General features: G+C 39.0%; 2 protein-coding genes and 1 long non-coding RNA gene across 14 annotated transcripts in view; 1 reads left to right on the forward strand and 2 right to left on the reverse strand.

Annotated features, from left to right (window-relative positions):
- Positions 1–15310, reverse strand: part of ITGA1 (integrin subunit alpha 1) — a 154799-nt gene extending 139489 nt beyond the window's left edge. The window contains exon 1 of the mRNA XM_017666357.3: positions 15177–15310. Within this exon, the coding sequence (XP_017521846.3) occupies positions 15177–15237 (61 nt within the window). The 5' untranslated portion in view covers positions 15238–15310. The remainder of the gene's footprint in view (positions 1–15176) is intronic.
- On the reverse strand, positions 75–4248 carry PELO (pelota mRNA surveillance and ribosome rescue factor). The gene is made up of 2 exons (XM_017666359.3): positions 3315–4248; positions 75–3019 (listed from the first exon to the last, which is right to left on the reverse strand). Exons 1-2 carry the CDS (start codon positions 4038–4040, stop codon positions 2588–2590), a joined length of 1158 nt encoding a protein of 385 aa, XP_017521848.1. The 5' UTR covers positions 4041–4248; the 3' UTR covers positions 75–2587.
- LOC108400789 (uncharacterized) overlaps positions 3607–16701 on the forward strand; it is a 292621-nt gene continuing 279526 nt past the window's right edge. For all 12 annotated transcript variants that reach the window (XR_012131211.1, XR_012131207.1, XR_012131197.1 and 9 more), the window contains exons 1-2: positions 3607–3743; positions 4246–4562. This is a non-coding gene — a long non-coding RNA (uncharacterized lncRNA). The remainder of the gene's footprint in view (positions 3744–4245; positions 4563–16701) is intronic.

Genomic DNA, 16701 nt, shown 5'->3' on the forward strand with positions numbered 1-16701 from the left:
TGTAACATTAATGGGGGGCCAGGGATAGCAAAATGTAATTTGATTTGTATCATATGTAGAATAAAATGAAACAATTTGCAAGCTTCTCATTTATTGTGCCTAATGGGGGTAGAAAATCAAAGTGTGAATCTATAGTACAAATATTGCATTCAATAGGGAGGTATGTTACAGTAACATTTTCATTTATTACCCATCATTCCTTATTAATGAATAACAATTCATTATAAATAGGTATTAGACTGTTATATATGGTTTCCAAAGACTTATGGTTCATTTTGCTTTTAAAGAATAGTAAAAATTTTAATAGAATTTTTTATTTTATATGCTCCTTTCAGTATTTTGACATTTCTATCTATACACTTTAAAAGATTTACACTATTAATGGTATAAAATGTAACTGTAAACATAGGAATTCTGAAGGGTATTTTAAGTACTTTATAGACATATAGCAGGCTTTTTTATAGAAGTTTCATAAAAAACTGAATATTGGCCAATTAACTCTCTTCAAAGAGCTTATAATTCAAATCTATTTTTCTACGGCTGGCAACCCCAGCCAGGATTTACTAGTGCAGAGAGAATAAGCCATTGCCTATGTTTATCAGATTTGATTATATAAAGCAATCAACTGGAGATTGCAACTCAGTAGCTCCAGGGTAGGGTCCTGGATTCTAGTTTATAACAAGCTCTCATGCTCTTGTCCATGGACCACACTTTTGAATAGCAAGGCTTGAATCAGTGGTTCTAAGATTTAATACCTATTTGGAATCACCTGTGGAGGTTTAAAAAATTTCTAGGGGTGCAAGGTTATTTAGTCTGGGTCCAGTCTCGACACTGAGTTTTAAATCCCGAGGTCAGGCTAACAAGCAACTAAATTTGAGAGCCTATGGCCTAAAATGTATTTGTTAGTTATTGGTAGGTTTTACTGCCCCTGGTTTCTATTACCATAAATAACAGGCCTGAGAATAACTAGTATTGTGTAGATTGAGTGTAATTGATGCCTCAAATCTCCAAATTCTTATTGAGAATGTGATTCATTATCAATCAGGTTATAACATTAAGAATCTTAGAGGCTTAATTTCTATACTCCTACCAAATTATTTAATAACATATTTTAGATACTTATAGAATATAATGAAATGACAATCTGAATTACTTTTAGGAGGTAGATACACAAAAATGTGATTTTGAAATACATGCAGGTGTCTATTCCTAATTACAGATAAAAAGGTTCAGATTAGCTTAATTTATAAAAAATATTTCTCAAACTTGGTACTTATACCAGAAGAAAGGCCCAGACACAGAAAGGACAATCAAGACATTACTTAGTATCCTTAACAGAAGTAGGCATCACTAATCCTTAAATTATAAATTAATTAATTACTCTTTCTTCAGAAGGCCTTTCCTCATCATTTCACTAAACTGAGGTTTGTAAAAGGTCAAGATGCAATTCCCTCCCAATTCTTAGAAATGAACATCAAAAGCATTTAATAAAGAGTATTTTAAACTCTCAGGTATTTGCAGAAATCCCCTAAATAGAGTAAAGAGTATTGGAGTACAAGTCAACTGCCACATATTATCAATGTGACTTACTCAAACTTTCTGAACAGGTTTTCTCAGCCCTAAAATAGGGTGTAGAGAAAGTTCAATAAGAATGCACTGACTAATGCCACATACAAATATAAGACAGTTATGAAGTATAATTATGACAAGCCCAAAATAAGTACATATATAATGTGACAATGCAAAGAAATGAAGTCCAGATTGGATTACTTCCAGCTTTGCCACTAATTAGCCATATAATAAGCAAATCACATACTTTAGTCTCATTTTAAAAATAAAGGTGCCTCAATTAGATTATCTTGAGAATCCCTAGTAGATCAAAACTCTATGAGAAAAAAATTACCAAGTGGTCCTCTAAAGCAAGTATGATTGATTCTTAAACACACACACACACACACACACACACACACACACACACACACACAGACAAGGGTTCACTTTTAACATGATTGCTTTAACAACTCTCTAAAAAAATACCATTTTAAACATGCCTTCAAGAAAAGTCTACTAATTATTTGGCTATATAACAAAATTAAAATAGCAAATAAATTACAAAAAAATTGAGTGTAGGGGCAGTGGGGAGAAAAGGGGTCATTAAACACAGTGCAAGAACACTACGCAGAACATAAACAATGTAAACTGAGGATAGTGAAATATTAAAAAGTTTTTCCTAAGGAAAACTATTTCAAGCACAAAGTATGGCATTTTATAATCTATCCCAAATAAATAGGCTTTCTTATTAAATATATAAAATTTTTCTAAGTACTGCAAATAACTCGTAATTCCTATATAAAATTATCCTAATAAAGATGGCACTACATGGAGATGATTTCCTTTTAATTCATTGTTTAGTTTGAATACATGTCCTGCCAACCACAAAGTATCTAGTTGTGACCAAATACAGGAGAAATCCCCGTGAGAATCACAAAGTGCCACTGCTGCAGCTTTCTGTCACAAATATGCTGTGAAAATGTGTAACAGTGAAGAAGAGAAGACACAATGCTGTCTCAATTATAGGTTCCAATCATTAATCTTCTTCAGAACTGGAATCATCCTCTTGGTCGGAAAGTTCAGGGACAGGGAAGCGAAGAATGGCAGCTACTCCAGTCAATTGGCTGAGCTGTTCCCCAGATACATGAAGACTAGAGAATATCCTAACAGTGCCTGCATTCTCTTTCACACTGTCCACCAGCTTCACATACCGGCTCCGTGTGGCTACATCCTGGTGCCTGAAGAGCTCATCACTGATGAGCAGTGTGTCAACTGCCATAGCCTCATTAGCTTTCTCCACCTGCTTGAGTCCATAAAAAGCTCGGTCAGGTTCATGTTGTAACATTTTATAGAAGTCATCCAAGGCTTTTACTTCCCCAGCAGCTTTAGTGTCTGAAAGGCGGTTAGCTACAGTAGGGTCACAAAGGGCCTCTTTCAGGGAATATTTGTGTCCAGAGGAGGCATGTACCTAGGGTCACAAGTATAAAAGTTAGACAAAAGAATCTGTTAGAGCACCCATTAAACAGTCCACAATGACCTAAAGCCAAAAAGCACTAATAGGCTTTATATGTTTAAGGACTTAAGCAAAATTTACTATATAATTTTGCTAGCTATTTAACAATTCTCTTTCATGATCTCATTTATACAATCACAGTCAGGTAAACACTTTCTGCTCTTGTACTTTCCCAGTTCTAAAACTTTAGAAGTACTTTATACAAACCCCTCTGCCCATTCTTAATTATCCCTGGGTAAGGCTGCTTTACCTGAAGGAACTTGGACCGGTTTTCCAGGAGCACTTTGTTGTCGGTCTTCACTGCTTGTTGAAACATGTAGTCGCAGAACTGCTCCCTCACAAATCCTGGGCTGGCTACCAGGATGCATTTTACGACATCAAAGTTTATGTGGCGCTGGATGGCCTGGACCACCTGTTCATAGAATCGCTCTAAGGCCCGGTCGTGCTGGGAGCAGTTGCCTTTCCGTTTCCTAGGGATATTCACCTCCACCTTGGCCCGAGTGAGAGTCATGCTGGGAGTGACTAAGCAGATATGGGCAAGGCCTTCATGCATGACCACAGCTGCCACATCGGCACTCCAGGCTGGGTCACAGGCCTGCTCGATGCGCTCCAGAACCACACTGTCCCACTGTTTCTTGGCCAGGGTGAACTGGCGGTTGGGCTCCAGCTCGATAGTGTGGTAAGCCCCCATCTTGACATACTCATTCTCTTGGATGTTGGTCCCCTTAACTCGCAGCTGGCAGGCTTGAGAGTCGAAGTCGATGGCCTCCACGCAGAGAGTGAGGGTAGTGCGGACCCGGTTGCTTCCAACGCTGCCGGTGGAGGACTCAGTCTGTACCTTGCGGATGGTGGAGGCGCGCAAGCTGTCGCCCACCTGCACTAGATTGTAGGTGTGCCACATGTCTTCAGGTTCTTCGGGGACCAGGGTCACCTGGCCCGCATTGTCTTTCTCAATGTCCTTCCTCACGAGTTTCATGGCCTTGGCAGGGGCTCACTACCAAAACTGGGAGACCGAGGGGATCCCCACCGGGAAAGGGGCCGGGAGGAGAAAAGGCGTCTGTCTAGACCGGTAAGGGGGCGGGGTCCGATTCCTACAGGCACTTGCCTGGCGGGAAGGAAATACTCTAGCTTTGACTCAAGCGGCCGAAGGGAGCACTTACTCTTAGCCCTTCTTTTCTCAGCCTGATGTCGCGCAGCGCCAAACCCGCCGAGAGACACCGCCTTCCCGGTGGTTCCAGCTGCCAGCACAGACCAAGTGGCTGATGCAATGACGGCGCATGTGCAGCCCGCCGTCCACCTCCCGGCGCACTTTTTACGACACCAGGGAGGCGTGGCCTCAGCTTGCGGGGTCGCAGGCGCACTAACCGAGATGCAGCTCCAGACAAATAAACCAACTAAGGGAAGCGCGGAATCAGGCAGCAAGTCTTTGTTTTAATGCTGAAATTGGACTTCATGAGTTCTCTCTTCCATCCCTGTTTATGAAGAATCTGGGGAATATGTGAGTGCAAATATATTTCCTTTCAGCTCGTGTAGTTGCCACTCTGCCCCTTCTCCCCACCACCCCAGGTACATTCCAATTTCAAAACTTAAAAGCAAAAGGACTTCTCAACAGTGCAGAACTGGCCCCAAAGTCCAAAATATGCTCGGTTTTACCCCTGCCTTATCAGTAGTCAGACGGTACACGCCTATTGGTGCTGGTATTTCCAGATGCGTTTTCTAAGAACAACTAGTCACGGTCGGTCTGGGCTCTGAGCAACTCGCCCAGCCGTTTTCTGCGCTTAGTTACTGTGTCTGCACGAGCTGGTTAGCCCAGATGTTAAAGCACTGATCCCAAAGAGAGAAGAAAACATCTGTGGAATTTACCCCGGTTGGACCTCTCAGTTGCTTGGCCTGATGTCCTGGGAATCACAGAATCCAAATTTGTCAATCTCTGTGCTTTCCGCAGCTTAGTAGCCTGTGAAATGTTTGGGTTGGGGGTTGGGTCGCAATAGTTTAGGGCGGTATTTTCACTGCCAAAGTTGAGCTGACAACTGAGGGTAAGGGAAGTGGGGAAATTCTGATCTTCTAGAACCGACCCAATTGGATAGCTACGAAATAGATTTTAAAGAAAATCCTTATGTCACAACATTTTTTATTGGGGAGTTTGAGAAGTCAGGACTGACTCTGAAAGAGACCAGTGAACAGAGAAAAGCCGACCAAAGTTTTCTTGAGAGTTAAGATGGGGTGGAGAGCGGAGGAGTCCTACACGCATATCTTCGCATTCTCTTTAGTCTCTTAATGTGTACAGCACTGAAAGAGAAGCTTACTACCCTAAACTGGTTGAGAGAGGGATGAAACGGAGGAATCGGACTTGGGCACAGGTCTTAATAATCAAGTATCAATTATCTTCAGAGACCGTCAGGAGACACAAGGTCCCTTCTTAAAGCTGTAGTGCAAATTAGAACCACTATTTGTTTTGTGGCGCCTCTTTCTCACTCCCGTGTGTGTGTGCGTGTGTGTGTGTGTGTGAGAGAGAGAGAGAGAGAGAGAGAGAGAGAAGTAGGAGATACTTCAAGTTGCTCCTTGATCACCTAAGTACAATTCACCTCTCTTTGAACTCTGGAGGATTAAAAGGATTAAAAGCCACAGCATCACGGTGGCAGGTACACAGTAGGATCTTACTAAGTATTAGGTTTTCATTGAAGAGCTATTGTTTATTGAATATTCAGCTACTTTCTATGCTCTTTCTATTCATCATCTGTAAGGTAAATATTTGTTATCCTCATTTTACAGAATAAGAAAATGAATTAAAGAGAAGTTAAGAAATGTATTGAAGATTAATAACCAGTCTTTAAATTAAGGTCTGCTTAACTGTACACCCCTTCCTGTTTCCACTATAGCAGTACTTGGTTATGAATGCTTGAAATCATGTCTGCAACCACAAATTATGTGCTGTTCTTCACTGCCACTTCCCCTTAACTTCACCTTTATCAGCTCAAGACCCACAGCTTAGGAAACAACTCAGAGGATTTGAAAGGCACCAGTACCTTCCTTACTCTTTTATTTAAAAAAAATTTATATTTTTCTTTTAACATAGTTTTCCTTCTGTCCAGCCTAGGTTACCATTATAATCCTTGAGAAAAATCAAACATATGCTTTAGAAAAATAAACATACATGTCTACATTTAAAACCTGTGGAAAACCCACATTGTTCATTCTCTGGTTCATTTTTTTAAAAATTATTTAAATTATGAGGCAAACTGCTTTGGGCTGTCTTTTTAAACATTAAGGTACTTTAGTGATTGAGCATTCTATAAAATTTTTCATGGAATTACTATTTGATCTGAAACATAAGTAACAGAACATTTTTTTAAACTGGAGCTTATTGTTGAATGCTCAGATGTTTGCTCCAGATTTTATATTTTTAGACCAATCATTACACTTTTATTTTGAGATCCCATTCCTTATTAATTAAAATCAGAATTCCCTGGCATTCAAGGCACCTGTGATATGTATGGCCTTACAAGCTTCATTTCCCACCTGTCCCCCCACCAGAATCCTATATTCCACCATAGGAGTAATCTTTGCTCCTCACACATCCTGGAACCTTTATATTTTGCTGCCTTAACTCATGCTGTTCTTTTTAAAATGTCACTTCCTCTCACTCCTGCTTTCATAAATCCTTCTTAAGGACAAGCTTGAATGTTATTTCAGATTTAAAACCACACATTATGTTAGTTTGAATACGTATCTTTTCTTTCTTATTGACTCTGGGTGGATTCATCCCTCCAGTGAACCTTGAAAAGTCCCTTGCACATTGTAGGCACTTGTATATGGATGATAAACAGTGGATCAGATGTAAAGTGTGTCAGCTATATGAACACTATCACAGGTCTTAAGGCACTGATATTGTTATCAACCATAGTTTACTTAATAATAGTAGTTTATAATTCTTATTTTAAAACTGCTGTACTTATAGCAGTTCTATAATATAGAGTAGTATATGGAATTTTCATTCTTTACCAAAATAAGCACAGTCATGAGAAAAAAAACATTTGGAAGATCTGTTGTTTTAAATTCTAATTTTATATTTATTTATTGGCTCTTTGAAAATAGAAACCTTTATATCAGTAACTCTATAACTATTTTTCCTATAATATTTTATTTATATTAATCTCTCTAGAAGAAACAAGAAGTTAGTGTTGTTACCTCCAAAAGTTAAATTTGTTATTTTTGATATACTTTCAGTGTCTAAAAAAGAAAATTGGGCTAGAAGTCAAGCATCCTGGATTGTAATTCTTACCATGTTAATTGTTCTTACTGTAAGTTTTGGCAGCACTCAGTTTCTTTAAAACTCAGTTTCATTTACTTAAGAATGGAGGGAAGGAATTGAATTCAATAATTAAAACTGTTTTATCTGTAAAAATTATGCTGCAACAGTATTTTAAAAATTAAAGCAATACCCATAATCTCACCCTAACACATTTATTTTTGATTTTATGTACTATCTTTTGAATTTTATTCTTCCTAAGGCCCAATTTAGTGGTAAAGATTATTATGAAGTTTAATACTTACAAGCCAAAAGTCTGAAGACTTGAGTTATGGTCTTTTCTAGCTGGATTCTAGCAATTTTAGATAAGTTCCCTAACCTCTATAAACCTAAACTTATTCATTCTAAATTGTAAATAAGATGATTTATTCCACCTCTCTCATTTGATGACCTTTATGAGGTTCTAATGGAATTATGATAGTCTGTAAATGGTAGAGCTCTATAAACATGTAAGGTACTGTGGTAAATCTCTGAGAATGCCTGGCTTGAAACTAGAAATCTGGATCAGACAAAGGGAACTGTTATTCATTGAATAGTCACCAGGTACTTTCTTAGTTCACTTGAATGTGATCATAATTATTCAGCTTTGGAGAAAGTAACTGGTTCAGTAAGGTTGACTGATGGGTAATCTGTTGGATGCATTTATTTATTCTAGCACCTCTTCTCCAGGGAAACCTTAGATCAGTCCTGCTGCATGAAGGGATTCATGAACCTCATCGGTGAACTGATTATAGTTCTTTCTTCTATTACAATAATATGTTTGAAATGGCTTCTTTGACAGCAGGAGGGATTAGGGGCTCCTGCAGGATGGAAATCTTATTTGAATACTCTGGGTTTGGCACACTAGAAGCTATGTACATTTTCTTGTTTTTACCTTGTATTTTTTCACAAGTCTTACCTTCCTGCAACACAAGCTAATCTTTTCCTTCCTCTACTTAGAACATTTTAGGGGCTCCTCCCATTATTGCTTCTTCGATTATCTGATGCTCTTTCAGACCATGAGTCTCCTGAGGGTGGAGACTACCTTTTACTTGTCTTTGTGTTCCTGGGACCCACCATAATAACTGGAACATAATCATAGTTACATATGAAAGAATGGGTGGTTGTTAGTTCCCCATTAATTCAGAGATTTCACCTTGTCTATCACTGACATTTTAAAATTAGGAAATCATGTCCTGTCTTAAATATTACTAAAAATTTAAAAAAGATTACTCTTAAGTTTCTATAAACCTGTTTTTATTTTTGTGCTATCCATGCTATAAGAAAATGATTATTTTAAACACATCTTACTGAGGACAAGGTCTTAAAATGTTTTAAAATTATGTGTAACAACAATTAGTTTTATTATACATGGTCTGAAAAATTACCTTTACAGAGTAAGTAGCCAGATCTATGATTATGAATATCTAGTAATAAATGCAGTATTTATTTAGAGAGAATATGGTAACCTCAGATTGTACGAAGATGCCCATGTGACCTCCACAGGAAAAGCTAAGTGGACAACTGGGAGAATTATTCACCTAATTCAGGCAAAAGGGGAAAAGGGAGAAAGGAAAGCTTTTTGTTTTTTTTAAAAGAACTTGCTGTACTCACTATCTAAATTTCCCGTGATTAAAAATACTTACTTGCAGTTGCCACAAACAATACAAAACCTCCTACCAAAAACCAAAATTTTATCAACAGGAGCATGTGTGTGTATGTGTGTGTGTGCTTCTGTTTGTTTATTTCCCTGTACATTACAGGATCATTTAACCAAAAATATTACAATAAAATGTGTAATTTTAAGGACTGGTGAATATCCATGTATTTTTGCACTTTATTATTTGCAAATGATATATAGCTCATAAAATAATTCTGAAAGTACATTGTGACTTTTATTAAGGGTATAGGATTTATAATAAAATATGCAGACTTTCATCTTAACCACTTGATGTTCTAATACGTAGATGCCCTATTCAAATTTAAATACTTGTAATTATTTCAGCAGATTTCAGATAATTCATACAAAAAAAGCATAACTTCACTCCTTTTATTTGAATTACAATTATTTTTCAATTCATATTTCTCTCTTGTTTTGTTTACAGAAATCTAGTGTTGGGATAAAACAATATTTATGTTTTTGCATAGAAAGTAAATTCTTACCACCAATTAGTGCATATGTTTTAATCTCATTTTAAGACTTCATCAATTTTTAAATCTTCCTTTTAAATTATAGAAGACATTAGATAAAACTTAGGTACCTTCATATATGTTTAGCCCTACACTAACCAACAGTGTAACAGAAAGTTAGGATTTGCCAAAACTAGAGTCATAGATCTTATGCACCTTGATCCTATGCAACTGGAACATTGTTTGATTACTTTACTGTCATGTTTTTGTTTTGGTTTCCTTTTAAAAGTAGAGTAATTAGAGGAAGCTGCTGGTGCCAGTGGAGCAATTATCTCTTGAATCAAATAGAAACTTGGCTCTGGAAAAGAACTAAGAAGAGGGACAATGTTCATATCTTTGTATCCATAAGGAGTGTCATCTAGAAGGAGTGTGTTTGAAATCTTACGATGCAGTTTTTAAAAATACAAAGAAATGTGATAGAAAATTTTCATATAGATATACTGTATGTTACTGATTGTAATTTTCAGGTGCACATTTGCTCACATTTCAACATCTCTGAAACTAGGAGGCACCTGACAATACAGCAGTTATAATTGGGTTGGCAGTGCTTTTCTTAAGTAATACATAGAATAATGGTGCATCATTCAATTGATGGTGTCTTCTATTCAATTAGATGTAAATATGTGTAGAGATATATATTCCAGGTAGGGATATAATTAAAAGAGACAATCTGATCCCTTAAGTATTTTATGAGTTTGTCTATGGCCTATTCTTCTGTGATTCATTCAATAACAAATTTTCAAGAGCTTATTATTTTTAGATGCTAAGGATAATAAACAAAGACTCTATCCTGATAGAGCATACAGCAACCTGAGAACACACTTAAATATTAATTATAATATCATGTGCTATATTATAGTAGCAGAGGTGTTAGGGGCTTACATGTCTTTGGGGGAGGGTGTCCAATTTATTCCACTGGGTTTCTTGGAAATGACATTTATGTGGGGACTGGATTGGTAGTAGTGTAACCACTATACAAAGGCCCAGAGATTTGAGAGGAACTGGGACAACAGAGTAGCTGAAAGAAGCTCAATGATATTGAAGACAGGAATATATTCAGCTCATTTACACCTCTTGATATTCTACTGTACTCTTGCTTTGAGAGAGAGTACAATTCTTCAGTCACAGACCACTCTGAATTGGCAATGTATTCTGACTTTAGCATTGTGGCAATTTCTTCAATGTGAATTAAAATACACTATTTTGTGTTTCATAACAACAGAAAAGCATTGTAGGTAAAGAATAGCAATTTGATCCCTAATTTTCTAAATATATTTTAAACATGAGTTACTTTTGTAATGAAATATTTTGAGACATATGAAAATTCAGCAAGTTCTAAATCTAATGGTAAATTTGTTTGGTTGGAAGTGGAGGAATAAAGAAAAAGGAGCATTTGTCTAAGGAAGTAAGATCATCAGTTATAATCTGTGGCCCAAGAGCTTAAGCATCAAAATAGCATTATGACAGCAGGGAAGAAAATCAGTTGAGCATATATATTTCATTGGTATTCTCATTGCCTACTTACTAAATAAAACAAATCCTATGAGTTTATTGCTGCCTCTGCAGACATCATAATGACTAAAGAGTTTCACCATCTTGGGTAGTTCCTGGCAATCCACTGTACGCCACTGAAGGTCATGTCTTTGTCATAGGTAAGCGGTTGACTTCCTGTCATATTCAATCATCACCTCACTGGACTTCATTTTGAATAAGAAATCTTGCCTGTGAAAAAAGTCATAAAAGAAGACTCTTGCTTCTAGGCTAACTAAAATGTTTCTAGAGGGGAGAGACATATAACTCAATTGGGGGTAATTCTATATTTGTATTCTTAATAACCAGAGATAGTAGTCTTATTTGAGTTATGATTACTGTAGGGTGAGACATCACTTAATTTTACCATATACCTAAGAGTCAGAAAAGTAACAGACTCAGTTGCATCATTATTTTGATCCTTATCAAACTCTTCTGGGCAGTTATGCTTGGATTTAACATTTAGAGAGTGGAACAAGAGAGAAATGCACTTGTGTTCTGACAGCCTATTTCAGAGCATGAGATTTGAGGTCAGAGGTCTGAGCTGAGTGCAGTTGCCATTTACTAGTTGTGTGACTTTGGATAAATTAATTTAACCTCTTAGTATTTTGGTTTCTTTATCTCTAAAATGGATAATAGTTCCAAGATTTTCCTTTCTTTTTGAGATTAAAATGAAAAATAATATATGCAAATTTCTTGTCACAGCACTACACATATAATATGTTCTCAGTATGTGTCTTTCAGCTATTAATTGTGCTAGTTTTCTCGTTATTGTATGCCTTGATCTTTGTCCCCTGGAAGACTGAAGTCTGCCACTGGACGTGGCCAGCAGGAGGGCTCGACAAGACACTGGAGGGTGGGAGGAAAAGGAATGGTTTTTATTCCCCCTGTTCCTTCCCTAGTGGGCTTCAGTTTTGGCACTAGCTGCATCCCTCTTCCTTTGGCCACAGCTCCTGTGCAATGTGTCCCCTCCCATGGCTGAAGTTCACGGTCAAGCTGACACTCCTATGTCCTCAGGCCTAGGAATGATACTGGCTTTTCTTCTCAGTAGGGCTTCAGGTGCTTTTTTCCCACTGTCATTTGTCCTTAGCTGCTCCACCATCTTTTGTCAATTCCTTCAAATGCATCTCTCTCAACAGTCCCTTTATTAAGTTTTCTTCAGTTAAATCCTTTATATGTGCCACCAATTTTGGGATATTGACATACATAAAATAAAAATAAAAACTTTATTTGGACATAAGGAAAGACATCTTTAAATATTGAGAAAAACTATACAGACAGTCGTAAATCTAATGGGAAGTTTGTTAGGATGGTGATGGCTTGCTGTTGTGATGTGAACCCAGCTTTGAAGGCTGGAGAGAGTTTGTTTAGATGTCAGAGTGTGGTGGGAAGAAGGGTGAAGTTCTTTTGTACATACACTTCATAACCACAGTAGTAAAATGAGCATGAGGATTTTGGGTAAGTATGGAAATGTAACTGGCTGTCATGGGGAGTTTACGTTTTGGGTTTTGGTATGCAGAGTAATGGCCCTCCAAAGATGTCCATGTCCAAGTCCCTGGAACCTGTGAATACATTACCTCATATGGCAAAAGGGACTTGGCAGGTGTGATGAAATTAGGGTCTTGAGATGGGGAGATGATCCTGGTGGGCCTTAGGCAAAGGTGGGCCCAATGTGATTAGAAGTATCCTTATAAGAAGGAGGCAGTAAGGTCAGAGAAGGAAATGTGATGATGAACAGACTCTGAGGGAAAGATGTGAAGATGCTATTGTGTTAGCTTTGAAGGCAGAGGATGGAGCTACAGCCGGGAATGCAGGCAGCCTCCCGAAGCCGGACAAGGCAAGGGAGTGGGTTCTCCCCAAGAGCCCCCGGTGGAAATGCAGCTCTGCCAACACCTTGATTTTAGCCTGGTGAAACTTCTGACCTACTGAACTTGAAGAGAGTAAATCTGTCTAGTTTTAAGCCAGTGTATCTGTGGCCATTTCTTTCCATAGCAGCAGGAAACTGATAACAGGGCAGTAGGGGAGAGAAGGTGCTGGCTTAGGGCAGATCCTTATGGCCAGTTGAAAATTTTATATTTTACCTACAGACAATATAAAACCACTAAAGTTTTTTGACTAAAGACTAAGATATAATGAAAATTACTCATTAGGAAGATGGATTAAAGGTTGGGTTCAGATTGAAGATCAGATGAGCTCTCTACAGTAGTTGGCATGGGGTGCAGGTATGGTGGTGATATAGCCAGATTAGGTGTGGACTCTAAGAATTGAAGGGAAGTTTCCAAGAAAGCTGACAATATAGTGACTGACTGGGAAACCAGCAAAGGAAAGAAAGAAATCAAACTCCAAATCATTGTGTTGTGAAATCGGAATAAATGTAGCTCATATGAGGAACCTGTTGATGATGAGACAATACGTTCTAAATTCTAAGTTTCAATACGATTGAATATCATATTTAAATATATACTCACACATATATACACACACAAGAGGATTAAATATTATAATTTAAAAATATGCATTATTTTCCTTTAAGTCCCTTCCTGAATTCAGCAAGGCATATTTTCCCAAAAATTACAGAAAACCCACAGTATGCAACCTGTGACTGTTTTAGGCATGGGAAAATAAAGCAGTGGAACTAAAATAGTACTTCAATTTATATACATATATGTAAATTGTGATTTGGTAATCTTTATTTTGTTAAGTTTCATCCTCATCTTTTCACAGGATATATCACTTGATCTTTTCTGCACTAGTGACTGCTTATTTGGCCAACTGTAAAATGTACAACTTGAATAATTAGCAAACTATTCATATTTTTGCACAATAACAAGCAACCTCCAAAAAATTTGAGCTGGAGAGCCATCCATAGGTCAAATGTGCGTAAAGGGTAGTGACAGTAGCTAATAAGTTAAACCATTCACTGGATGAAAAGCTGTTCAGAAGTTACCACTGTTTGGATTATTGGACATTTCCTGAGTAGTGGAACATATCTGAATGAAAAGCCAGACCTCATAATTAACTCTTTTTATACCACCTCAGTGTGGAAAAAAAAGTTTTGCTTGCTAATAAGCCATTTCTAAGTGATCTTCATAAATGTTAGCAATGCTTGGCCATGTAAGTCAGCCTAAATTTGCTGCATCACCCCTATTTTTAATGATAAAATGCTAAATTAAACTAGTATGAATAAGCATTGCAGCAGTAAAGACACTGGACAATTGAAAACTGATGATATGGTAAAGTCAACCAGTAATTAAACCATTAATCAGGTCATTTTCTTTCACACAAAGCTTCACCCATCTGCTTTCTCTCTTTCAACATTACAAATTTTCCCCCTCAATCAGTAACTGGTAAAAACGATTTGACCATGGGTTAATCATTTGGGAAATCTGAGAAAATGCTATGATTCAACCTTTTTCTAAGTTGGATATAGTTTTGCCTCTCCAGGGAACATACCTTCTTAAACACACCTACTAATACACAAGTAACAATACTGTATTTTGCATTTAAAAAAGTCTGTGATATTTATACAGTAAATGTACACTATTCCTCAATTTCAAAATGTTCCTCCTCCTGGGTGCTAATAAAGAAACATCATTTCAGGATAAGAAACAAATTTGCCTTTCATTCCTCCCTTTCCTTGTAGCAGAAACAAATCTTGAATACTTGACAGAAAGAAAATTCAAATAGTGCCTACTCTGGAATACCCCAAGGATAGGAACTTTGCATTTATAAATCAGGCGCCCTTAGTTACTTCCCTCCAAAATAAAGGAGGGATAAGCCCTTCATCCAAGTCCTAAAATACAATGGATATTGTCAAAACAACTTTAATTAGAAAATTCGATTCTACCTTGTAAAGTTTACAGCTGCCTCCATCCTACCACTGGGATAGAGGGTTTTCAAAAGACATCCAAACAAATTTATATCAAAACCAAAACACAGAAACTCCTTTCTGTACTCCGACCTGCCCGGACTACCCCTGGAACACCCGAAAGTGGAGCAGCGCTCCCTCCCTTTCTGGGCCACAGTTGTGCGTACCTCCCTCCCCACCTGAAGCTCGGAGCCCCGCGCTCAGGAGATGCTCTAGAGAAAAGTAGGGTCACTTACCCGTGAGGATCCAGCAGCTGGCGATAACGACCCCTGGGCTGGCGAGGCGCCGGGGGGCCATGGCCGGAGCGGGCGCCGCACCGGCGGACGCGCTGGATCGCAGCGCAGGACCCGGCGGGAATGGGCGCGGGAGCCGTGCGCTCAGGGCCACTCTGCCCACCGCCGCGAGTTTCAGTCGCTGGTCTCCGCCGGCCCTCCGGAGCCCAAGAGTGATTTCTTGCGTTTGGACGAAAGCGTCTTAAGTCCGCTCCATGCTTTTCATATCTCAGACGGATTGCCACATCGCCCTCCCCTTCTCAGTCTCTGAAATTTCACTGGCAGCCTCCCAGGCTCTGTCCGAAACATGGACAAATAAAGCCAGTTTCGCGGGTCCGTGATTAGGCTAAAGTCCACGAGCTGCAAAGCAAACCTTAAAGGGACATCTGCCTTTCATTGACAGCGTGATCCCACTCTTGGTGCCAACTCCCTAAGGCGGTAGCCAAGGAGAGTGAGGTGTGGACTCTGAGGAGGGTGTCGCCAGCCCAGTGACTCCTCCTTCGCACCCCTTCTCCCCGCGTCTGGGCAGGGAGGGCACTTTGAAAATGCCGGGCTCTCGCCCCGTAAGGAAAAGCTGCCTTCCTAGGGTCCGATGGCGCAGAAGGGTTTAGACGGTCTATGAAAGTGAGAAGATCTGGTATATCCGGTCCCTCTCACGCGGACACGAGAACTTCGTAGTGCAGTCGTCTTGCATTAAGTGTGTCGTGCTGGGGATTGGAAGGGGGTCGTTCACTCCGACACGCCCCACTGAGGGTTTTGCTTTCGCTTATGGAGGGTTTGCTTCGGTTATGGTGAATCGTGGTTAGAGGGTGTTTTCACGTAAGCTTTTCTTTTGAAAGACTATGACAGGCAGGAGAAAAGGAGAAACAAGAATGGGAGGGAAAAAAGAAAGGAAGGAGGAAAACAGTCTCCTTAGAAGTGGAATGTGTGTGGGTTATTTTGTTTAAGGTGAATGGCGATGTTTGTACAGTGGGAATTGAATCTAATAACTCCAGTCACTGTTTTGTTTCTTCTTTCAACAGACTTTTTATAACCAAGAATGCATTAAATTATGTTCATGTTACTCCCTCCTCCCCCACTCCCACTACTCTAGGGAACTGAGAATTGGAAAATTAAGTCGGTGGGTCAAAAAGCTAGGGTTTGTTATCCCTCCTTGGGAAGCCCAGGCAGAAATGCTTAGGGGTTTGCAATGCTTCCCTTCCTTGTCTGGTGCGTGGCACAACCTCCGTGAGTCAAGAGCTACATGTACACAGCTTCATCCAATACTTGCTCTTTTTTAAAGCAGTTGTGTCTTAGTGGTTTTGAGAATTTCAAAGGAAGGGAAGGGGCTGGATGAGTGGATTTGTGTTTACATGTGGTGGAGAGAAGCAGTTCAGTTCAATTCAGCAAGTACTTGAGTGTCTCCGTGTAGCAGGCCTAGGGCTAGGTGGGACCTTAGTGCCACCCACAGGAGCCCTGCCCCAAGCATTCCGCAGATGACACCCTGTAG

Source organism: Manis javanica, chromosome 1, assembly GCF_040802235.1.
Source record: "Manis javanica isolate MJ-LG chromosome 1, MJ_LKY, whole genome shotgun sequence".
Lineage (NCBI taxonomy): Eukaryota > Metazoa > Chordata > Mammalia > Pholidota > Manidae > Manis > Manis javanica.

Coding starts and splice junctions, on each gene's coding strand:
- PELO (XM_017666359.3), bottom strand. CDS start 4,040: ATGAAACTCGTGAGGAAGGACATTGAGAAAGACAATGCGGGCCAGGTG. Junction 3,020..3,314: donor ACCGGTCCAAGTTCCTTCAG/GTAAAGCAGCCT, acceptor TTGTGACCCTAG/GTACATGCCTCCTCTGGACA.